Genomic DNA, 24,983 nt, shown 5'->3' with positions numbered 1-24,983 from the left:
TAAATGTCACTTTTGGAAAAATCTGGAGAAACTACAAGTCATGTGTGTCCCCTTATGCTATGTTTTATCGTTTGAATCTAAAGTGTCCCCCAAAAGTCTCACATTCAGAGACAGGGCCTGGTCAGATGAAGCTGGTCACTGGATCATGACCAAAGGGGGTGTATTTTTGTTGTTATATCCTCTTTCCTATTCCTGCTTCCTGGCTACCACAGAATGGTCAACTTTCCTCTACTAGTCCCTTCTACCACAATATTTCTATGCTTCAGACAATCAATTATGGACTGAATTTTCTGAAAGATGAGGTAACATAAGCCTCCTCTTCTTTAATTTGAGGCTGTCAGTTACGTTCTAGTGGCACGAAAGTGACTAATGTAGAAAATTGGTATCAGGAGGCTGGTTGTTGCTATGATGGTATCTGACAATGTGCTTAGGAGCTGTGCAAATTTTGTGCAGGAGGAGTTTAAGAATGTTTGGGGCTGTGAGCTAGACAAACTCTAGGTTGTTATAAGTAGAGCCTGAGGGATGATATGATCAGAGAACCAGACTGCTGACAGGAATATGGACAGAAGATTTAATATGGGAAGAAGACTACATCGGCACTTGGATGGCAAGTAATGTACGTGGTGCTCTGATAGAAACTTTGTCTACATTTTGTTCATGTTTGGAGATTAAGTAAGAGTTGTAGATGAAGGGTATCAGATTAATTAATCTGGCAGAGGAAGTGTCAACATGCTTCAGTATGTGGCTACAATCCATCCATAAGAGTCTCGAGGGTGGAAAAGGAAAAACACAACAACGACAAAAAACAAACAAATAACAACAACAACAAATGCTTTGTTTTGAAAAGAAAGCCTCCAGGAAGCCCAATTCAGTTAGGGTTGCTGAGGGGAGTGTTTCCCACAGTTCAGCCATCTAGACATTCAGAGGCTGCTGAAGCCATGGAAAATAGGGGGAACCAGCTACTTACCCCGTAGGGTAAAGCTTGGTGTGATCTACATGGTGCTAGCCAGACGTGGCAGGGCACGCCTGCAATCCCAGCACTGAGGAGGCTGAGGGAGAGGGATTGCTGTGAGTTCAAGACCAGCCTGGGCTACACAGTGAGTTCCAGGTCAGTCTCAACTACATGGTGAGACCCTGTCTCAAAAAATCAAAATAATAATAATAATAATAATAATAACAATAATAATAATAATAAACGACATGGTGCTAGTGTTTTAGGCATGCAAAATACAAAAGATGTGGTTTTCTGAGACTTCTGCCCAAATTTCAGAAGGCCTGGGACTCAAGGCAATGCTCCCTTGAGAAGGTAGTACATGAAGCTGTGTGAGTGAAGCGGAAAGTGCAGTGCAAACTCAAGGAAAGAAGAATACTGGGTACATGGAATAGCTGCTGAGGAAATCCTCAGGTTTTGAGCAGAATTAGGCCAAGACAAGAATAATGTGGGTTGCAAGCCTCAAAAACAGGCCTGTGACTGCCCAAGCCCTTTGGAGTTCACATTTCCAGATAACCTGCCTCAGGAACTGAACACACAACTATAGAATTTAATGTTTGCCCTGCTGAGTTTTCATCTTGCTTTTGTCCTATTCATTTCTGTCCTCCTATTTCTCCCATTTGTAATGGCAATGTTTACCTTGTGCCTTTGCATATTGAAGTCTTTAACTTTCTGATTTTTACAGGAGATCACAGCTAAGAGTTTGCTTTGAGTCATAGAGGAAACTTTTGACTTGGTTGTTCAAGCAGTACTAAAAGTGTTAAGAATTTGGCTACTCGCTGGGGATTTAGCTCAGTGGTTCGGTGGCCTGCCTTGCAAGCGCAAGGACCCGAGTTCAGTGGGTAAGAATATGATACCTTGATTTGGATTTAAAATGCTCCCAAAGGTGCATTTACATGTGGGGCTTTGTCAGAGAAGGTCGATCATTGGAACATGACCTGGAAGGGTATAGTCTTGTCCTTTGTCCCTCCTTTCTTTCTTTCTGCTTGCAGGCTGCCATGGGTTGAGCAGCTTTTCTCCACAAAAAATTAAAAATTAGTATTTTAGAGTTAAATATAATACAGATATTGCTCATACTAATTTTCTAATGATATTATTTATATCATAGTTATTCTTTCATTATAATTCCATCATTCAGTTATGAATAATTGTCCTGATTAGCCTATTTCCTGCCTTTTTTAAAGATCAAATTTCATAAAACAGAAATCTAATAGGTATGATTTTTCCATATAAAATATGTATCTCTATCTAATATTCTACCATCCATTTTTAAAGTTGTTTGGTCTTCCTTGTCTATGCTATCTGACTTCATTTTACTCCTTAATAAGAACTATCTCTCCTTCAAGAAATCAGTGTTTTCCTACTAGAATTTACAGAAGCGAATAATACTATCCAGTGCATTTTCAGCATGTACACTTGAATAGTCTAATTTATATTAAGGAAATCAAAATTCAAATACACACACATGATTTAGTTCCATTTTTCAAAGTTTAACTAAAGTCATCCCTCTAAAAGTTTTTCTTTAAATTTCAAACCATGACTTCTAAATTCATTTCAGTATCTACTGTATGGTTCTAGTCTATTTTACTATTACACTTTTAAAATCTGAATTTAAATTGTAACACCTGCATGGCACATAGTATATGAACATAAAAGAAACCTTCAAATATAAATGTTAATCAATTAACTTATTTTATAGATTTCTCAATAGAGAGATGAGCTCAATAGATATGATCAAGAGAGAGATGATCTCTCAGTAGAGAGATGTATATGTATTGGGGATCAAATGTGGGTCCATGTGCAATCCCTGGCCCAAGAATATTTTAATTTAAGGTAATACATTTTAGTTATATATTATCTTAGAATACCATACATATAGAAGAATGATATTAAATCTCACGCAATTGGGTACTTTCAATGCTATATCTAAGAATATTAAATTATTACACTAAGTAGGGGATAGTAAGTGTGAGAATTAAAAAGAACTGAAAAAAATGAGTAATTAGCATGCTATAACTTCTTAGATATAGAAGATATGCTAAGGATATTTGCAAATGTTAGCATCAGTTAAACGGGAGAAAATGATGGTCACGTTAGGAGAGAGGTTGTGTTGAGGGAGAAATAGGCAGAGAGAGAAAAGCAGGAGGAAGAGAAGGAGGAGGAAGACAGTAGGGAGAAATTTGAAGAGAGCACATTTTAGCTTTGGGGCAATATAAATTTTCTTTTATCATATATTTATTCATTAAATATGAGTAATTCCAATATGCTAGGAAGCTTTAATCTAAGTCCTAGAAATATAATTATGATCATGTGAATATCTTCCACACTCATTATATTTATGTTCTAAAAGTTGCATTTAGTTGAATATAAGGATACAAATAAGGAATTATTACTTGTCCTGTATAGAGGACTTGTTAGAGAGTGACAGAAGATATCAGACTATAGGAGGGAGCATGGATGAGAAAACAGAAAGGACACAAAATATTATGAAAACTCTACTCTTAGATTGAATATTAGGTAAAATGTTGAACAAGATAATGAAGACAGTCATTAATGCATAGTGTTCACTTGCACTTCTATGTATTATTGTAGCTGTTGACATTTAATTATTTGTATTTTCCTGTAGAATGAAGAAAAACCTTTGAAACAGAAGAAAAAGATAGGATGCTTTGTTAAAGATGCTAAAAGAAAAGGGAAGGAGATTTGTTTGACAACATATAAGGCATCCAAACTCTGTGGGAGTTAGTACAGATGGGAAGAATTAGATTCAGCGAAAGGGAGGTAATATTTTCTTTGCCCTGTAAATTTTTATGTTCCCTAAAAGTTAGGGGGGAAAATCATTTGTAAAAAAGGGAGTGAAGTATGAGATTAAGTCTCGGGAGAGGTGGGAATGATAAGGACGGACTGCTGCAGAATAGCCTAAGCTCTGTAACAGTAGCTGAACAGCAAGGACCAACTTTATTGTAGCTGGCACATGTTATAATAGATTTTCTCAGCAAAGCCTTTCTCTGATTCCGTAGTCGTTTCATGTCATGACACATAGGACAGCAAAGAGAAAAGAAAAATAGGAATTGGAAGTGGAAACAGAGTTGGCAGACAAAGCAGGAATTTTATCTCTTGAGGAAATTTTGTTAAAACTTGGATCTCATTTTTTCAGAGCAGTAAAAAGGAGGTTAAAGGTGGACATGTGAATTCCATAAATTCTCTTTTGGTGTTCCTTAACCTAGTCTGAAATCATTATCTGCTACAAAAGAGAGAGAATAGTGAGATTCAATAATGGGCTTGTGAAAAAAAATAGAGATGGATATCCCACCAATGGAACAATTGCTTCTGGATCTGCCAAGTAAATGTACCTATTCTGAGGAAGAAAACAAAAGGTAAGAGTTTAAACCAGCTGTGACTTTGAAGGCATTTGGTTTGCAATCTCTCATTCTTCTGTTACATGTCTGACTCATGGTTTGATGGATATAATCTTTATAAAGAAGCCATGCTTTTTATCTTGCTGACACACTTTGCACAATTATTGAAGTAGAGACCTAATATCTAAATTTAAAACAAAATCCTCTACAATTTATAAACTGTCTTATCCTGTGGTCATGGCAAAGCTTTTACAATGTAATCAAGAAAAGAATCAACAAACTCAATCTCACAAACTAAATTAAAAGGGACACATTCACATTTGCCCTTTATATCCATGTCAAAGATAGAGAGACTGGAAGGAATTTAAACAGCATGGTATCATATCTATCACAAGCCATATCCTCCCCATGGTAGGAAGGTTATTTTTCAAGGCTACCAGTCCATTAACCTTCACAAGCACAACAATAAAGCAAAACAAAACAACATTCCCAATAGAAATGGTATTGCTTCTAATCCTGTTTATATATTTCACCCTGGGGATCTGCAGATAGAACAAAGACCTGTGTCTCCCCAGGCACACAATATGATACAGACATACAACAAATGCCTGTTGGTACACACTGTAGACCAAATTGTGCTTTTTTAAAAAAATAGGGTTGGGGTTAAGGAAAGTAACTGAGCTCATCCCTGCTGAATCTGTTTTATGCTATGATTTGTAATAGGGAAGGCCAAAGCATCAACCCCATTTATTTTCTGAGGTCTTGGCCTGATCTTGGTTGACACTTTACTTATATATGTTCACTATATATATTTCATATATTCAGAATTATTAGTTTCATGATAAATGCATTGTCAGTAAGCCAGAGGAAAATAATAAGGTAGGAAATAAAGAGTCTTTGCTTGTTTTTATATGTTTCTGTTTGATTTAAGAGATAATTGTAATACAGACTGATGCTCCTATCTTAAGCTAAGTAGTGAATCAATTTAAAATACTATATAGGATTTGTGAAAGCCATTAACAACATCATTATAATTTCTTAAAATTCTTGTGTTTACTGTATTTGAGAAGCCATAATAATGTGACATACAGTAACAGCGTTACTCTTCTTTTTGGGGGGGTTGGGGGACTGAACTTGGGTCCTTGCAAGTGCAGGCAGCAGAGCCACTGAGCTAAATCCCCAGCCCTCATTTTTTTCCTCATGTAGAGTTAAACCTAAGTTATGCATGTTTATTATCATTAGATATAAAGTCAAAATATCATTAACTGAAGCAAAGCGGAGACATATTCCAGTTAGTCCAAGATGCAGGTTCTAGTGGGAAAAATGACAGATTCATTAAGCAGGATTAGAATAGCAGGGCACATTGTTTACAGGCCACAGCTCTCCCACAAATAATAATTATTAATCAGCATGAGATGATGTGAAAGAATAAGGTTTTCATCCATCATAGAGAGCAGAAGCATACAAAGAACAAAATGAATTTGGAAACAGAAAGAGATATATTTGAAAATTCAATCTGACAGGGATTATACTCAGAATATGTATGCAAAGACATGGCAGGAACAAGGAGCACTAGTAAAGAGGGTGCTAGCGCAGGCAGTGGAGACCCCTCTTATGCCACTGGAATATGGGGATGATGAAGGTGGACTTGAGAAAGTGATTTTAGGAAACTGCTCTGCATATTTGAAAAATTAACCCATGTTGGTGTGTTTCTATTCTACTCTGCAAAAGTGGACAGGACTGCTTACCAGGATAAAATAGTTGAATATAGTAACAGACAGTAGGTTGTACTGGCACATACTTACTGAATATTAGCCTTCGCTGACACTTATTGTGTGTTGTTGACAGGTGAACTGACCTTCTTAAGTCAGCCAAGGGAGAGAAACAAACTGTAGTGAGCTTTTGGATTGTTATTTTGCTATTAGAAAACCTCTTCCTGCTGATAGGAGAATTTAGTCATCTCTGCACTGTCTGCCTACAGCAGCATTCAGTACACATTTGGATATTCTCATCGAAAAGGGCAATTGCCACTGGTGATTGGAAGGGTTTCCTTCCTTCACTTCAGGTAAGTGTCCATCAGAAACTTAGTTAACACTCAATCTTGACAGCCAGTTTGCAGGTGAACACATCTGGAAACGTACACACAAATCTGGAGTTCTAATTCAAGCATTCTCTGATCGCGCTTTCTCTCCGTCTCATTCCCTCCCTTACCTTTTTGGCTCCAAAGTATGTTTACATTATATTTCTATAATACAATAGTGTCATTGAAGTGAAGTGCTTGGAATGCATTCATACTTATGGTATCTGTAGCAACTGCGAGCAACAAACATCTATCAATTTAACAATGCAAAGGCTATATTGACTGTAAAAGAAATCTGCATTGCATATTCATTTTAGTTATCAATAATGAAAAATGACTTTGTGATAAAATAATATAATTTACTAACAATGAATAAAAGTTGTGAATAAGATAAAGAAATATGAGACAAGTTTATGTTTTTAAAATTTTTCTATCTTATGTTACATAATCTTCTTTACAAACTGCCAATGTAGCTTTTTTCTTTTCATTGGTAAAAAATTGTCCGTAGAAATGCGGTCGATAAAATTACCCAACATTAAGGAATACTTTCAGTTTATGTATTCTAATTTTTCCAACAAGGCCTTTTTAACTATGATTCTTCATAATTCCATATTTTTAATTTACTAGCACCAAACTTACCTATTAAGTGAACAGTTTATTTTCTTATTTTTAACAAGCAGAACTAACATTGAGGGCTATAATTTAGTGTTTCTACAGAACATAAAATAAATATATAAAAATAAAATTGTCAATAATATAAAATACTTATCGATTTGAATGCCCCACATAGCCTTTTGAAATCTCAGGTTCACTGCATAAATTCCTCAGCATTTAGAAATGTTCCAAGTATCCTGACAACTACTGCCTCAGAACCTCAAGGTTTAGAGATTCTGATATTGCAAGCAATGATTCTAAAGTAGGTTTAAAATTGCCTAACAAGTAGTATTCTCATTTGAAGAAATACACCCAATTATTGAATGTACTACAGCTGTTTCAACACGATAGAAGAGAAAATACGTCGTTTTTTTCTTCCACCGCATGGTTTTTGTTTTTTCCCCCATTCTCTTTGCCAAAAGCATTACTTGGTTTTATGTGAGAGGAGTCAGAGGCATCCAGCATGTACTCACCAGCCTGATTAGTTGTGATGCTGACTGCAGCAAACTGTCTTGGTGGGGAGCTCAGCTCTGACACCCCGTTAAGGGCATCAATCTCAAAGGTGTAGTTCGTGTGTGCCAGGAGATCTGTCACTGTCACTGTAGTGTTGGTGAGTCCGAACTGTCGAGGGAGGAAGCGGACATGTGGGCTGCAGGGCTCACACTGCTGTACATCCCACCCACATTTTTTACATATGATGTTGAAGGTAATGTCTTTCCGGCCTCCTGTGTCTAGGGGCCAGCTCCAGTCCAGGATAACCGAGGTCTCGTTTATATTAGAGATAACATTTCTTGGTGCGGATGGAGGTCCTGCAAAGTAGTTCAACAAAGATTAATGGGCCTCACTTCTGTGTTCTACTAGAAGAGAAATAGATAATTTACAGTGGAACTGAAAGAGGTAAATAACCATCCTGCCTTTGTTACCTACTTTCAACTCATCCTTAGAGGATCCTTGAGATTATAGACACATAGATTCAAGAGCACTGTCATCCCCAAGGTAGGTATGGGGGAGTTTTCACTCAGGATTGAGGACATATTCACAATGTCCTCATGCGATGGAATTTAGCACTAAATTCAATACCCTTGTGAATAGTTATGAAAACTGTAGTATTGCTTTTATAAATCTTAGTCTTTTTTCCCTGTGACCTATGACCAATAGATAGCAAGAGGGAATAGAAATGTAAAAACAAAAATCCCCTGCCTATAACCTCCCTTATCCTGTCAAATGTAATGCAAGATCCTAAAACAAGATAAAGAAAATGTCTTTTCTTTCTGGGGGTTATTCTGCAGGAAGTACTTTAAAAGCTAATTCATTCTGTGTGAGAAATGTTGTGTTTTGGGTGAGCCAAGCATGGAGAGTGAAGCAGAGAAGCTTTCAGTTTGCACATGGGCAATGGGAGGAAATGGGCAAATGCTTCAGACACAGTATAAACAAACAAACAAAGAAACAAACAAAAACCAAACAGCACAGTAAAAAGAAAAAGAAAACAAACATGGAGGCATGGGTTGCAGCAAAACTACTCACGGGTACAAGCCATGGATGGAGGGTCTTTGTCTGCTCGGAAGTAATTATTCTCACACCTGCAGTTCATTGAACCTTCTTCATGAGTAGAACTGTGAGGGGGACACTTAGTGCACTTCATGTTACCATCCGCTGCCTTGTAGAAGCCAGGCCGACAAGCTACAAACAAAACAGCTCTTTTAAAGTTCTATGATGATTTTGTGAATCTATCTTGAACACACACAAAACAGATTTCAGTATGTTAGAGCTTTAATTCATTATGAACAGAAATCAATTTTTTATCACTAGAATTTACAGAAGCAAATAATATGACCCAGGGTAGAATTTTTTCTACGTACAAACTTGAATTTGTACCAAATGTTAAGAGAAAAAAAAAAAACTACAAGATGTAGATTATTTTGGCTCTAGAGGATGATGAAATTTCCAGCTTGTGTTTTCACAGCTTTACTTGGCATTGGACTATTTGTGGAGAAAATAAAACAAAACCATGTCATCATACAGCCAGTCCCTTTCTAAAACATGAGGCAAAGTGTATACTTTCTGCACTGTGGTTCACAGTGTATTGCAACCTGACTTGTTTTCTAATTGCTGTCTTTGTGTACACTGTCCTACAAATTGTAAGCAACTGAAGGAAGAAATGTTGGCTTACTGTATATTTTAAGAGTCTTGATCATAATTGTTATGGGAAATGATATATTTTTTTACCTTTAAAGTGTTTTTTCTTCAATGAAAAAGATCTACAATAAAATTTGAAATATATTCACTTGTCTGTATCTGAAATACATAGGGAAGTACAGGTTGTTTTAAAATTGATATGGAGGGGGTGAATGGAGGGCAGAGGTAAGGGGAAAAAATGAGAATCAAGACTTGCCATGTAAAGGTACATGATCCCAACAATGAATGTAACTGTACTGTATCCCTAAATGCACCAATAAACTCAATAAAAAAAAATTGATATGCTTATCCAGTGTGGACAAAGTATCCAAAAGTGTACTTTGACTTAGTACAATTGTGTTACATAACTTCCATCTTGCATACGTATCTTACATCTTCGGCCTCTTTATCTGGCTTTCAATCTGTATATTAACTTTATAAGATATAAGAAATGAATGTGATGCTGGAATAGTAAAAGGAGTGTAGAGGGGAGGAAAGAGGGAAATTTAATTGTTTTATGTACAGGTAACAATCTCTTACAGTTAATGTAATAATTATGTGCTGCAAACTTGTACTGATAGAAGTAAAAAAAAAGGAAAGAAACACCAACAGACTCAACATATTTAAAGTGTATAATTTAATCAGTTTGGTCAAGTATATATGCTTACGGACCTATTACCATAAGGATAACAAATATTTCATCACCACATGAATTTGTTTATGTCCATTTCTAATATGTTTGTCCTTCAACATCTATTCATTGCCAACAATTAATTAGCCTTCTGTCACTGTACATTAGTTTGCATTTACCAGAATTTAATAGGAATGGAATTGTATGCTACATAATCTTTTATGCTTGGTTCCTTTCACTTATCCATAGTTTAATCGTTTCTATTGCTGAATAGTATTCCACTGTATAAATTATAATTTATCCATTCAACTGCTGTTGAACTTTGAGTTTTTTCCAGTTTGAGACTAAAAAATAAAGCTGCTCTGAAGAAACATACATTGTTTTCTTCTGTGGGTAAGTACCTCGGAGTAGAATGGATGATGGATCATATGTTAGTTGTACATCAGTTTTTCAGAAATTGTCAAAATGTTTTTGAAGTTAATTGTATCATTTTACATTCCTATCAACATATTACTAGCTTTCTAGTTGCTTCCCATCTTTGCTAACATTTGTTCTTTTCAATTTTTGCTATTCTAAGAAGTTTGGGTAGTATCCAGTGGTGGTTTTAATTTGAAGTTCTTTGATAACAAGTAAGGATATAAAACATCTTTACATATACTTTGTGGCTATTTGTGTGTCTTCTCTTGTAAAATGTTAAATCTTTTCACTGTCTTTATTATAGTATTCTGTATATGCTAAATGCAAGTAGTTTAATGTTTATGTTGAGAATATTTTCTTCAAGTGTGTAATTTGTGTTTCTGTCTTCTTTTTTGGTATCTTTCCAAGAAATGAAGTTTTAATTTTAATTAAAAAATGATACACTTATGTGATGAAAGTTTCTGAACTAATTGTGTTGTCTTCTAACTTTCTGGTCATATCTATATAGAATATGGTTTTTGTGTAAGCCAAATGAACTGGTTACCCAAGATAGATTTTTAGCTTACTAATTAATGTTCACCATTATTTTCATAGTTATGACTCAATTGTATTACTTTTATTTAGCTTGAGAAAATTTACAATGGTGTAGTAATTTCATCTGACTTATTTTCATAATACGTTTGGAACTGAAATCTCAATGAAAACTCCAATAAGAAGTCTCATGGCATTTCTTTAAGGAAGACATTCAATATTTAAATTTTAGGTTTCCTCCTGATCACATCTGGGAGTCGATAATTTTTAAGACTTAATTTCAAAGGGACACTGAGGTTTCATATTTCATAACACTTATTTGCAGAATGAAGACTGTCACTGAATCCTAGAATTATCTTTTGTCAACTTCACACTGTGAACAAAGTTTATTTGCATTCAGAAGAAAACTTGAAAGAATTTTAAATTTTAGGACCATTAAATACATTTCTTAAGGGCAATACACTATAGGAAAATACTTTCTTTCAGAAAGTTTCTCGAAATAATAGAGAAATACACCAAGAGAAACAGTATTAGTATAACATAAAAGGTTAGCACACATTAATCTGTCTTGTTATTTTCTACTTCTTACTAAGAAAGGTTCATTGAAAAGTATTTTGAAGAATTTTTGTACTATATTGAGATTTAATCATATAAATTCTACTGTCCTAATCAAATATTTATTAGGACTATAAATTTTTTAACATTGTAAGCACTGGTTAGAAACTTGTACTCATATCTCAGATTCTATTGCTTCAGGAGGAATGATATAAAGAGTATAAACAAATCATGCACTTAACTTCTGGCTTCAATTTAGTTCATCACTGAATGCCCTTAGATTTGGAAGTGAACACTGCTGAGTCTAAAAAATTAAGTTGTATTATTATTCCAATGTACTTTGCTGTTTTGTTTGCATGTGAGTTTATCTGTATATTTTTGTTTGAGGCTTTTATGGCTTAAATATTTGACATAAAGGTATTCAATAAACAATCATTTAAATGTTGATATTATAAATGGCTATATGATACTTTTAAGCAAAGACTAGACAAAGACATAATTACTTTTTGGCTACAGCAAAATTTATCTGCATTATTGATAGTAGCTTACATATGACAAACCTAGAAATTAACATGATTCAAACAAATAACTAGATTTTATCCAGTGACTAATACTAATAATAAGACTTTGTCCAAATGTGTCTCAACAATAACATTAGAGATAATAGAAATAGGTAGACACATATACAATTTAGTAAATCCTTGTCGAGTATCCACTATTGTTTATGCTCTTTGATAGCCATAAACATAAAAATATTTCTAATTTCAACCATATCAAAATATGCTGTGCAATTGAAAATTTCAGACATTTAAGAAACCACATTGACCATGCACTCCATTTTGTTTGGGTGGTTGGTCAAAGATCCATAGAAAGAATGTTATTTGACAGAGATCATGAAAATGTGGTAGGAATTGGCCAGTACGAATCTTAATTAAAAACATAATTGAATCGATATAAAATTATAAAATGTTATGTAGAGAAAGCAGCAAGCATTGTGAATTATGGAGCCAATATCAAAACCCTCTTCCCGAGTGTTAGTAGGATTTTAATTTTGTTTAAAATTGTACCTAGATAAGTGCTCCTTTATTCAGATTCTATTGCAATTATAGATCTCAAGATATTGGAGGCCAAATGTGGTGATGCACATTTGTAATCCTATCTAATTGGGAGCCTGATGAAAAGTGGTTGCAAGTTTGAGGCCAGTCTGGACAATTTAGCAAGACTTTAATCTCAAAATAAAATAAAAAAGAGGCCACAGGGCTGGGGCTTTAGCTCAGTGGTGCTGCCACCTGTCTCATAAGTGGAAGATCCTGAATTAAATCCCCTTTACAAAATAACAAAAACAAAAATAAAAAAGGCCACAGATGAATAGTTCAGTACTCTTACAAACACACACACACACACACACACACACACACACACACACACACTCACACACAGATTCTGCTTCTTTAACTGTGTTTAAAATTTTTTCAAGAGAGAATACTTTACATGAAAAACAAAATTCAGTTGCTAATATATTAAATAGTATTATAACCTTTAAGGAACTAAAATAATTGCAAAAATTCACATTGAACAGTGCCTGTGTTTTACCTCTGAGGACACTGAATTTCAGAAAGTTTAAGACCTATATGATTAGCTATGATTCTCATAGCCGAAAGTTTGCTGGTTTCCTTTTCCTACAACTTTATGCAAAATTTGAATGCAAAATAAATCCAAAATGCAATGATAAATACTAAATAATAGCTTAATTTTTGCATATATCATTAATGTTTCTGAAAGACACTTTTATGTACCCTCTTGTTATGTGTCAAACAAGAAGTGTTGCCTAATGACTAATATATTAAATGCTTAAATACCAGTGCAGCAATATTCAGAGATGGCAGTTTGGAGAGGAGTATGGGGCACAAAACCCGTCAGTGGATCCATCTGTGGAAGGATTCACAGAGGAACGGTCTACTAAGTGGGGCCCCCTTGAAGGAAGTGGGTGACTGAGGACGGGCCTTTGAAGATTGTCTCTTGTCCCTCTTTCTCTACTCTATTCCTTTCTCTCTGCTTTCAGGTAAACATGATGTCAGCGGGTTTTTTCCTGCCATTTCTCTATACCATGATGCTCTGCCACAGCCCAAACTCAGAAACAAAGGAGCCAACATGAACTGAAACCTCTGAAACCCTTAGCCAACATACAGCGATGCTATGGTTCATGAATGCTGCTGTTTGCAAGCAATTCAGTTCACAAACAAAAGCATTAGGCAAGAGCAATGACTATGTCATGACCCTATCTTCCTTGAATGTAAAACTAGTAATATAACAATCAGCACATTTCCCTCATCTAAGTGCTATTTTCCATGCTAGAAAAAGAATTGTATATGAAAGAAAAATCAGGTGCAGAGTAGAAAGTAGCTATATTAATGTATCTTCTTTCCTAAAGAGAAGTCCTGACTAACACATAAGAGTGAATCAGTATGATTCCCAATCCAGGTTGATGAGACTCTCCATGCTGACAGAAAGGGAACAGTGCTTATTTTTGAGTGATAGGTTTATTTTTTTTTAGAAAGCTGTACATGAGGATATATTATGTGCACTTCTCTTGCCAATCAATACCACTACTGTGAAACTATTGAAGTCTTCAAATGATTACATATTAAGGAAACATAACTGGTCATTTTGGGTTGATTATAAGCACAGATGGAGCTTTCTGGTTTCACTAGTCAGCTCAAAGAGGCCATTTCTGAATGTGATACTACACATGGTGTCAACCATAGAAAACTGTTTGCTAGCCAAAAGTATGTGATCTGAACTTAACATTTTCAAAAGATTTGATTAAAGTTATCAACCACACTAAATTACATGCTCTAGACTCACAACTGTTCACATATCTGTGCGAGGAGATTAATGTGAGCACACATACATCTTATACACAGAAGTGAGATGGCTTTCTAAAGGTAGATCACTGGCCAGAATTTTTGCATTATAAAAGCTGCTCCCGAGAGTTTTTTTTTTTTTTTTTAGAAAAACAAACATTGCTGGCAGCACATTTCAGTCATACAAAAATGGGTCACAAAACTTGCTTCTCATGACATATTTAACTTTTTCAACAAAATCAATCTAACACTTCATAGGAGGAGAACTGTGTCCAAGTCTGCAGACAAAGTGACCATATTCAAAGCCAAACTGGAGTTACAGGGATGATGATGAAACATTGCGATTTTTGAAATATTTTGAACATTAGTAGATATTTTGAAGGTGACTAATCTAGAGCTCCTTTACTCATAAGTGATGCATGATGACCTAGCTCAGCTTTCAGAAGAGTTTGAGTGTTACTTTCCAACTACAAAAGACCACCAACCATGGAAGAAATGGATATGTGACCCGTTTCTGAATATGCCTTGTGAATCACCTTGGTTCACAAGAGGATATAGAAGGGATAAACTGCTGAGATAAAAATTGATGATGACTTTAAAAGTAGACAACTTCAAATCTCTAAACGTTTTTGATTGAAGTGCAATGGAATATCCTGAGTTTGCCACAAAAACACTGGAAAGTTTGTTTCTATTACCAACTTCCTATCTTTGTAAAGCCTGGCTTTCTGCAGTGGCAGTACCCACAATGAGATTTCAGAGTAGACTGGACATAAGCAACACACTTGGTGTGACAATGTCTTCCAACAGCCTTAGAGCCATCCAGTTTCCAGAAAACAAGCTCAAGGCTTCCACTGTTTCTTCATAATGGTGAGTTGTATAATTATTTCATTATATATTAGAATGTAATAATAATATAAATAAAATGTACAATAAACGTAATGTTCTTGAATCATCCTGAAACCATTTCCCCACTATGGATGGCCTCTGGAAAAATTATCTTCCAAAAGATATATTCCTGGTGCCACAAAGGTTGATGACTGCTCTATTAGAAAATACCAAAAAAAATTTTTTTTATGTAAATGAGAAGAATAGGAAAATTCATGTATGTGCAGATTTATACAGTGACGTTTTAAAATTAAATAAATCCACCTATATAGTGAAAGCCTTCCCTGAATACTGAATTAAGGTTGATGCACACATATTCAGATCCCATTGTCTAATTTACGTTTCCCTATGTAATTCAGTATTGAGTGTTTCTTTCAGTCCATGCTTGTAAAAAGTATTCATAGATTTGATCTCCTGTTCAGTAAATCCAAAGAGGAATTAACCACATTAAAATGTTTTAAGCCCTGAGAATTTTGCCACCTTTAAAAATGATCTCAGAGGTGTTTGCTCTACTTGTAATATTGGAGACTTACTTATTCATTGTTTATTGGTACATTTTAGTTATTTAATATGATGACATTCATCCTTAGGAATTTGTACTATTACACAACGTATCTTGGTTCTTATTTTTTTCCTTATTCCCCTGCCGTCCCTTCAACCACTCCACCATTCCCTATTTATGAAGACTCTTCCCATTTTTCCCTTTTCTCACATTTTTACCTTTCCCTTCTCTCCTTCCCTCTACCCCTCCTAGTTCCCCTTCTCCCTATAATAGAGATTTTGAAGCTGTGGAAGTAATTCTCATCTTTTACTGTGTATGTTGATAAAATAGATGTCAGATGAGCCATGAGTCTAAATCACTATCAGTCAAAATTGAGAGATAGGATATTCTAGAATTCAACTTAAATATTATCTGGATATTCTAGGAATGACCTTTCTTCATATGTCTGCAGTCACTTGTATTCGCCAAAATAGTGCCTGATTTTCCTTTTTCTTAAATCCTAATACTTTAAGGTTTTTGTAACATATTAAGGAAAACACACTGTACTATGACAGATAAAATTTAGATTTTGATGTATTCTTTTCTACTGAATAGATGTCTTCTCAAATTCAATGATCACAAGTTTTCAAATATTGAGGTGGCTGAAATAGCAACTTTCTCTTCTATAAATAAGTCTTGGATTTCATTTTGAGTAATTAAGCATTCTCAGGTTAAATACTGAGCAAGACAGACAGAAAAGATCTGTTAATTTTATATGCCTTGTATCTAGCACTGTCTAGCACCTAGCATTAATGAGATGCATTTTTAAAATGTATAATTAACTTGCAAACAATTGTCCTCTTAGGACTTCAATTTTCTTATTTAAGAAATAGTTGTTATTGACTAAGCTGTCTCTAAAACCCTTCAGTCTAGAAACTTTAAAGGGTCAATACTTTATGTCCCCAAACTGGTAGGATTATTAACACTAAGTAGAAAACAAAACAAAACAAAAGTATTTTAGTGTTTGTCTTTGTTGTAAGAATGAAAATTAGCCATTGAAATTATAAAATTATATATAGCCACAAGAAAAATAAAGTTCTTTCTTGACTTAAGGTGGGGGCAAGGTCTTAACCCAGCCTTTCCAGGAAATATCCCTGACCCCCACCTTTATGAAAATCCTTGTATGCTTGCTATGTGACTTGTTTTTCTCATTGAGTTTATTGGTACATTTTAGGTATACAGTTACTTGCTTCCCCTTTTGACCCCCATTTAATAAATATTACCTGGATGACTGTACTTTTGTAATCTTATTTGTTGGTCATGGTTTTGCCCCACCTCTTGCCCACCCTGTAATTTTCCACTGGGTCTTATAGTGATTCTTCCACTTTGTACCCACCTCACAAAATGGCTTGGGTGTAGCATCTTTGTAAAGCGGGGTGGGTGGGCCACCCCTTTTCCTGTCCTTCTGTCTCTTGAACAGAATCTTTCTCTCAATAAAATGTTCCTATCCTTAAAGAAAAAGTCATATATAGTATTTGAGAAAGAAACAAAGAATATTGCAGTATTTTCCTGCAGTAGTATCCACACAGTAAATATCCTATGGGCACACTGATTTTTATGGTTGGATGGATTGAAGGACATATTGCCTAACAAAAAGTTCCCTATCAATATATTTTTATCTTTAACAATTGTATTATGAAACTATATACATAGAAAAAAAAATAAACTATATATATAGAAAATAATTATTAAAATTCTGGGAATATTATGGAGATGAATAGAAATAAAAATAAAACTGGTGGAAATTCAATAAAAATATTGCAATTGATTTTAGATTTTAAAATATCAATGATTATATTCTCTTTTAATGAGAAAACTGAACCTCATATTGAAAAATACAATTTAGAGAATGCACTTCCCTTCTGGTAGCCTGCAGTGGAAATTTATTTCCTTTTTTGTGCTAATCTATATTTCAATTCTTGTATTCTAAATGCTGAGTTAGTGAAGTGGCACATCATTTTTTCGAAAATTCCAAAGTGATCCACTGTAAAACAAATAAGGTGAAGGCTTTGCCAAGTGTTTCCATTAAGAAGCACTAAGAATATGAATCAGAAAATAGAAGGAAGCCAAACTAAAAGCAATTTGTAGAGGATGAATTAGAAATATTTTTGGAACCTGCTTGCTGATTTCATATTTATGAAGGAAGAAAAAACAAACACACAAAAAAAACCAGAATCTTGGGCCTCTGGGGATGGGGCATAAAATAACAAACTTCAAGTTCTGGTAAATAATAAAGAAACTATGAAATAGGGACCATTATGAGCACTACCTATACAGTTAATAATACTTATAGAAGAGCTTGGAGATAGAATCTTGGCCTCATTCCCGAAGCACATAGCACACTTCTCTTACTGTAATTGATGAGTTTGAGTTCTGCTGATATAGAGAATGGTTAAAGTTACCTTACTGAAAGAAAAACAAATGAACTTAGTAAACCATGGTGGCTACTGCTGAAAGAAAGTAGACAGCCTTACAGTTGCAAAGTGAATTTTGTCTCCGTTTGAGTAATGTGGTTGACTTTTAGAAGAAACGTGGTCCTAATTAAGGGTTAAAAGGCTCATTTCAATTTGAATTAACTTTAAATTAAAAAATAAAGCTGTTAGTAAATAGGACCCTTTTAGTATTCAAACCTTGGCTTCATATACACAAGGCCTATTACCAATTCCCAGCCATAAACACAAACTAATGACCAGAACCAGCACTGACTAAACAGATGATTTCCTGGCCTTGCAATTCCAGGCCTGACAAAGTCTATTTGCCCATACAAGGTCAAAGTGACTGTTTATTCCCAAAATGAGCCACACTCCACAATCTTACAGGAACTCTATTCTTTGCCATCTGAATAGAGGTACAATGCTTTGAGGCAAGGCACAGGCATTTCAATACACTGGAAGTGGCGACTTTCAGTCATTAAACTTGGCCTGTGATGTGCAGCATTTACAAAGTGATGGAGTGTTTCCTTCTTCTGTTCTTCCACTGTTCCAAAAGGTCCTAGGCAAAATACCTCCACCCCATTAAACACAACAGAATCAACCACAATCTTGGGTGGTTCAAAGATACTTTATTTACAAGATTTCATTATGTTGGTTGTTGTTCCCTCAGATTTTGCAAGACAGCCATCAATTAACACTGAGAATGAATGCTAGGACATTCCAATTGCTAAAAGGATGCTAGAAAAACCCCTGATCCCTAGGATGTGATGTTTTGAAAGCTTTTCTGCCATCCATTTTCATGGAAGAATTGAATACACTAAGAGCAGCAATAGTAGAGTTTCTCTTTTCTTGATTACTCATATGCAGAAGAGAATACGGGTAAATAGAAATATGTGTGTAATAGCTGATGGTGAATAAGTAAGACAAGCATTTTTATAAGATATCTTAAAGCGAATGTCAAAATATCTAGGACTTAAATCTAAATTATTAATAGACAGTCAGAAACGTTTTCCAGTATAGAGCCAGTTTTGGAAGATCACAAAAGCACAGGAATATCTCAGAAAACTCTTCTTAGGAGGAATTTTGGAGGAAGTAACTCACTATTACACTAAGTACTCCGTATCATGGATTGACATTTCCCACTTAGCACTTGGTCACAGCCTGGTATTTATCCTCATCATTTAATTTTAGAAAAATAAAATTGGCATAACTAGTTCAATATGGAATATATAATATTACACAGACTAGAAATTTGTAATATAAATGACCAAGACTGTAGATACTGTAATTTCTGAAAGACCTATTTATATGACTGCACAAAGAACAATCAGGTCTGATGTATGTTCATCTACATAAAGATATGTAAGTAATGATGTTGACAGTTTTGTAAATTAGAAAAAATGTATTTTTTTTTCTCATTGAGTTTATTGGTACATTTTAGGTATACAGTACAGTTACATTCATCACTGGGATCTTGTACCTTCACATACAGGTCTTGGTTCTCATTTCTTCCCCTTACCCCTGCTCTCCCTTCACCCCCTCCTCCCTTCCCTATTTACAAAATCTTTATTTCCATTTTTTCATTTTCTCATGTTTTTTTCTTTTCCTTTATCTCCTTTCCCCTACCCTTCCCACTTCCCCTACACCTTTAGCCCCTTTCTTCTTATTTCACATTGTGCATTATACCATTAGAAAAAAATGTATTTTTAATTCAGAAGTTAATTAAATAAATAGTGCTTTTTACTGCACTTTTATAAGTCATACTATTTTCATGATGGTGTTAGTACCTCATATGTTCACAATATTCTTTCAGGAAAATAGGATAAAATGGAATACACACACACACAGAGTCGTGTTTTTATTGTTTTTCCTGAGTTTTCTAAACCATCAAATATGAACATTATCATTTAACTAATAAACTTCAAGAGATTTCAGAAGCAAAAGCTTATTACAGAGATTAAAATTTAGAACATTTTAGTAAGTGAATGTCTATGTGTGTGTGTTTATTTGTGCATGATCTGACCTTTGGTTACACATCGTTTACAGCTAAAGTATAGAATTAAGTATGCTTGCTTTATGTCAGGCTAAAATGTAGACATCCATACTCCCAATCTCTCTGTTTATACAAACACTCAGATGCACAAACACATGGTTTTTATTAGTTCTTGCTTCTATCATATTTGATTTTCCTGATTTTTTCTTTCTTTTTAAAATGCTACTTGGCATAAAAGTATGGTTGACTGAAAACTTCGATAATTTCAAGAATTTTACACTTCTGATCTGAAGTAACATTTTGTCACAAGAAAATTTATAGAGATAATAGCAAGAGTTTTACAGCCCAGAATTTAAGTAAAAATATGCAAAAGATGAGAAACTTGGAAGGAAAAAGATAAAATAATGTGAGTTTTGTTGGATCTAGAAATCTTTGGTCTCTTACTTATATTGTTAATTATCCATTCTCGAAAGAAGATGGCCATATGGAAATTTGAGAAATGGTACCATCATTTTATCATATGAGAAATCTTTCTAAATTTGTTTTATTATTTATATAAGACTATATAAAATTGTCAATTTATATTTTGAAAAATTAACTTCAAGTTTACATCTTAATCTTCTATAAGGCTTCCATTTCATTTTTAATTGATGAATTTTGTAAAAGACTAATAGGATATTGTACTTTAAAATCCAATAGATTTAACATAAACCTACTTTGTGTTATTTGTACATTGAGTATTTACTTTATTATCATATAATATGATCAGCTAGTGAAGGGTTGATATTTAAGAGTAATAGCTGCTTAAAATTCATAGCTAAAACATTTATAAAGTAACAGAAAGATAGACTGAAATGAGTTACTGTATAATTCTAGAATCTGCTTTTTTTTACATATGTTTTTGTATTTCTAATAGGTGGGATTTCAAGGTAGAAAGAAAATTTCTATTTTAAAATAGTCTGAAATTCATTCCATAAGTGGATAAAAATATATTTCAGAAGGAAAACATTTTTTAAAGTATAAAAAAATGCCCAGAGGATAAGCAAAAGTATTACCTCAATGAGTGCTTAAAAATTCCTTGAAATAATCACATTGTATGAGAAATTAAGATATATATATATAAATGTTCATGATTATGAAGAGTAGCATTTTATATACACTATTTGACTTTCATAAAACATGAGTTCTTCCTTAATTAAGGACTAATAATTGTTCTATATGCATATGGATACAAATTTTTTCCACAAAAGTTTATCTCTATAAATTTTCATATTTGTATGCCTAATCTGTGACAAACAAGGTAGAAGAAATTTCTCAAATATGTAGAAGAATCTCATAGGTGTCACAGCAACATGTATAGTATATGTCGTCGTGTGTAGTAGCAATTCGAAATAGACTTTTTGAAATTATTTTAACTTATACATAAAAATATAAAAATTGTACATATTGATTGTGTATATAGTAGTATTGATGCATTCTGAAAAGTTTAAGTCATATTAAACACATTTGTTGCCTGACTCATCTATCATATATTTATGATTAAAATTTTAAAATCCTTTCTTCTAGCTTTTAAAATTGAACAGTGAATTATTATTAGCTATAGCCATCCTAATGTGGAACAGCAGTGCATCTTGCTCCTAACTGTAACTCCATATACATTGACCAACTTTTCTACATATCTACCCCTGTAATCGCTTCAGCATCTGGTAACCATCATTCCACTCTTCTATGAAAGCATTCCTTTTAGATTCAACATTTGAAAGAGATTGTGTTGTACTTGTCTTTCTGTGTCTGGTTTATTTCACTTAATACAATGGCATACAGTTCTATCCACGTTGTTACAATTAACAAGATTTCATCCTTTTTAATGACTGGATAGTGTTCCACTGTGTATATATACTGCACTGTCTACTTTTTCTTCCATTGATGCATATATAAGTTCCTTCATTTCTTGACTATTAGGTATAGTGCTGCAAAAAATTAGAGTGTAGATGTCTCATTAATGTACTTATTTCATTTGAATTAAAATATCTTGACACTTCGAGGTGTACTCTAAACCGATTTCATTCTGCTCTTTCAATATAAAATGTCTAATATCTAAATATGGAAATGAATATTTTTTCTTCACAGTTAAGACTACATTATCCTAGAATTTAACCTTTATGTTGACAAGTGTATTTCAATAAAGGAATGATTAATTTTAAAGGAGAAAAGAATTAAAAGGCAGAAGAAATAGGAGAAAGATGGGAAAATATTATATAAAATATCAAAATACAATTTCTTATAATTGACAAACCCATAGAATTCTTATGGTGCAAGCAAGGGGACCCCTGGAATATAATGTAGGAAGATGTGAGCCATGTTGGTTCACTCTCTCATGTCATACTTAGTCATCTGTATTCAGGGCTGCCACCTGTACAGGACTAGAGGAGGAGAGGGGAGAGACAAAATGGGTGGGTAATGTTTCAGACAGACACATTTCGGGTATGTGTGTATGTTTATGTATGAATACATGTGAATCTCTCTTGCAACAAGATTTTCGGTTGTGGATATTTTATATATTTAGTTAATACATAAACTGCTTTAGAGTTTCTTTTTAGAATTTTATTGACTGGCTTGACACTTTTTTCTTAAAGGTGCATTTCCTTTTTATATTATGCAAATTTAGGGGTTTAGAGCTTAGATTTGTAGTTAAGAGAGGTGAAGGATTAGGAAGGAGATGGGAAATGGAACTCCCTGAGATTGTTACATTTCTAGCCAGCAGTACAAACTCTGTTGCCTTTTCAAGTGCAGATAGATAGTGCTATTCTGTTTGCACCACATCCTTCAGATCTGTCTACTAGAATGAACAATTCACAGATCAATGTAGTACTATACACACCTTTCACTAAACATCTAATATATGTTCGGTATTGCAGTTGTGTTTTATTTCAATTTTTACATTGATCATGTATGTGAAACTGGCCTTATCTTATTTTCAGAAGAAATGATTAAAGCTTAAAGATATTAGTTGTGCTAGCTGTTTATGATTTTGTTAAGTATTTCATCCAGAAATTAAACTTGTGTTTGAAGGCTTCTGAGACATAGTTATGTATAACAGTTTATCCTTTTTCTTATTAAATTTCAATGTGAAAACTAATGCCATATTAATGAGTAACCTAAAACAATAAAAATAACAACACATTTATATGAGACATAAGTGTAAAAATATGATAGATCTTTCAAGGTAAACCAGTAAACTGATTACTGTTCTATAGTAGTTTTCCTCAGTCTCTCAGGCATGAAGCCAAGTGAATGACTCTGGCAGAAAGAAATTTTAGCCACTAGAAGCAGAAAATGCTTAAATGATATAGGCCTTAAGGAAAGGTTGATGTGGGATGGATTTCTTTGAGGAGGAATCTGCCTGCATTCCTAGACTGAACTGTTTACTTTATGTTGTGTGCGTTATGCTTCAGCATAGAATGTCATTATGGAGAGGGGAAATAATTTCAAAGTCTAAAAAGACTGATAAAATTCCACTTCATTGCTTTAGTGTGTTAGACACTGAACACTTTCCAGTAACTTAGGTAACTAAAATATTCAACTCTATCATTTATGTAATTATTGGGTTTTTTTTGATGCATTGCATGGTTAGAGTTCTTCAAAGTATGTGTTGAAATAAAGGAGATCAAGAAAAGTACAATAGCATCTTTCTAAGACTTCAGCATAGATTTGTACTTCAGAAAAGATTGTTCAGCCTGGAGTTATGGACCAAATCTAATCCCAGAACTATGAGAGGCTAAGGCCCAAGGATCATACCTGGGCAACATAGTGTGATCCTGTCTCAAAAGAAAATGAATGAGTCAATACGAATATGAATATGAATAAATAAGTGAGGCTGTGGACTTGTCTCTGTGACAGAGTACACCAATGGATTTGTCCCCCGGTACCACGAAAACACAAAAAATATTCCAAGAAATCCCCTCAGCATGGACACGGTCCTGTGCTGCTCACACTGATTGAAACTTTGGCATAATTATGTAACAGATTTTGAAACCAATGACATTTGTGCTAAGTAGGACTGGAACAAGGTATTTCATAGCTCATGTAGAGTGCCTCCAACATAGTATGTGACATCTGGAAGCTGCAGTTTCCTCTTGGGGAGATGCTGATTTGTTAATGTTTTTTATTTAATTTATGATATATAGTAGGGAGCTAAACATAAAAGAAAAATAAAATGTTTGTGACTAGGTAAATTCATGTTCAGTAACATCTAAAATCATCTAAAAATTCACAGTCCAGCATCCTAAGTGCCTTAACATTTCATCGTCTGTGTACTTGAAGACAGATAAAAATTTCAACTACCTGAAATTTTCTTTTCAATGTGTGATAATTGATACAACACATAAGGCAACATAGTTACCTACATATACACTAATATAATCACTAATATAGTTACCTACGTATACACTAAATTCATGTGTTTATAAAATACATATAAAAGACATTCTATCCTATACAACTCAAGCCTAATGTATGATGTTAGGGTTACAGAGGAGACAGTGGCACCTGCTGGACAGCTTTCTTGCTTTATGTTATTAACATACCCTGGAATGATTGGCTTGTTTAAAATAGTTAATAAAGTTTAAGCAAAAAATGGATGCCTCTATCATCTCTCCACAGCAAGGTCCCATTATCATACAACCTATGTCCAATTACCAGGTTCGTTCAATCATAGATATCATAGCAGACACAATTTTCTTTTGAAGATTTAATCTTGTACTATGAAACAACCATGAAACTTCACAGTGGAATACTTAGAAAGATGATGACCAAGTTTGAAAAATACTTATGTGTTTCATTAGGTATTAAATACAGAAATTATATATATATATA

The 24,983-nt window shown here is 34.0% G+C and overlaps 1 protein-coding gene across 3 annotated transcripts in view; it reads right to left on the bottom strand.

Moving 5' to 3' along the window:
- Epha3 (EPH receptor A3) overlaps positions 1 to 24,983 on the bottom strand; it is a 353,550-nt gene that overhangs the window by 115,674 nt on the left and 212,893 nt on the right. For all 3 annotated transcript variants that reach the window (XM_033755902.1, XM_010602894.2, XM_010602895.2), the window contains exons 4-5: positions 8,609 to 8,764; positions 7,558 to 7,893 (exon numbers count right to left, since the gene is read on the bottom strand). In XM_033755902.1, coding sequence (XP_033611793.1) covers positions 7,558 to 7,893; positions 8,609 to 8,764 — 492 coding nt within the window. The remainder of the gene's footprint in view (positions 1 to 7,557; positions 7,894 to 8,608; positions 8,765 to 24,983) is intronic.

The sequence above is a fragment of the Fukomys damarensis genome, unplaced genomic scaffold (assembly GCF_012274545.1).
Source record: "Fukomys damarensis isolate Sample0158 unplaced genomic scaffold, DMR_v1.0_HiC HiC_scaffold_24, whole genome shotgun sequence".
NCBI classification, from domain to species: Eukaryota; Metazoa; Chordata; class Mammalia; order Rodentia; family Bathyergidae; genus Fukomys; species Fukomys damarensis.
The sequence above is the reverse complement of the archived record's forward strand: the minus strand, read 5'-3'. Positions and strand labels throughout refer to the sequence as shown.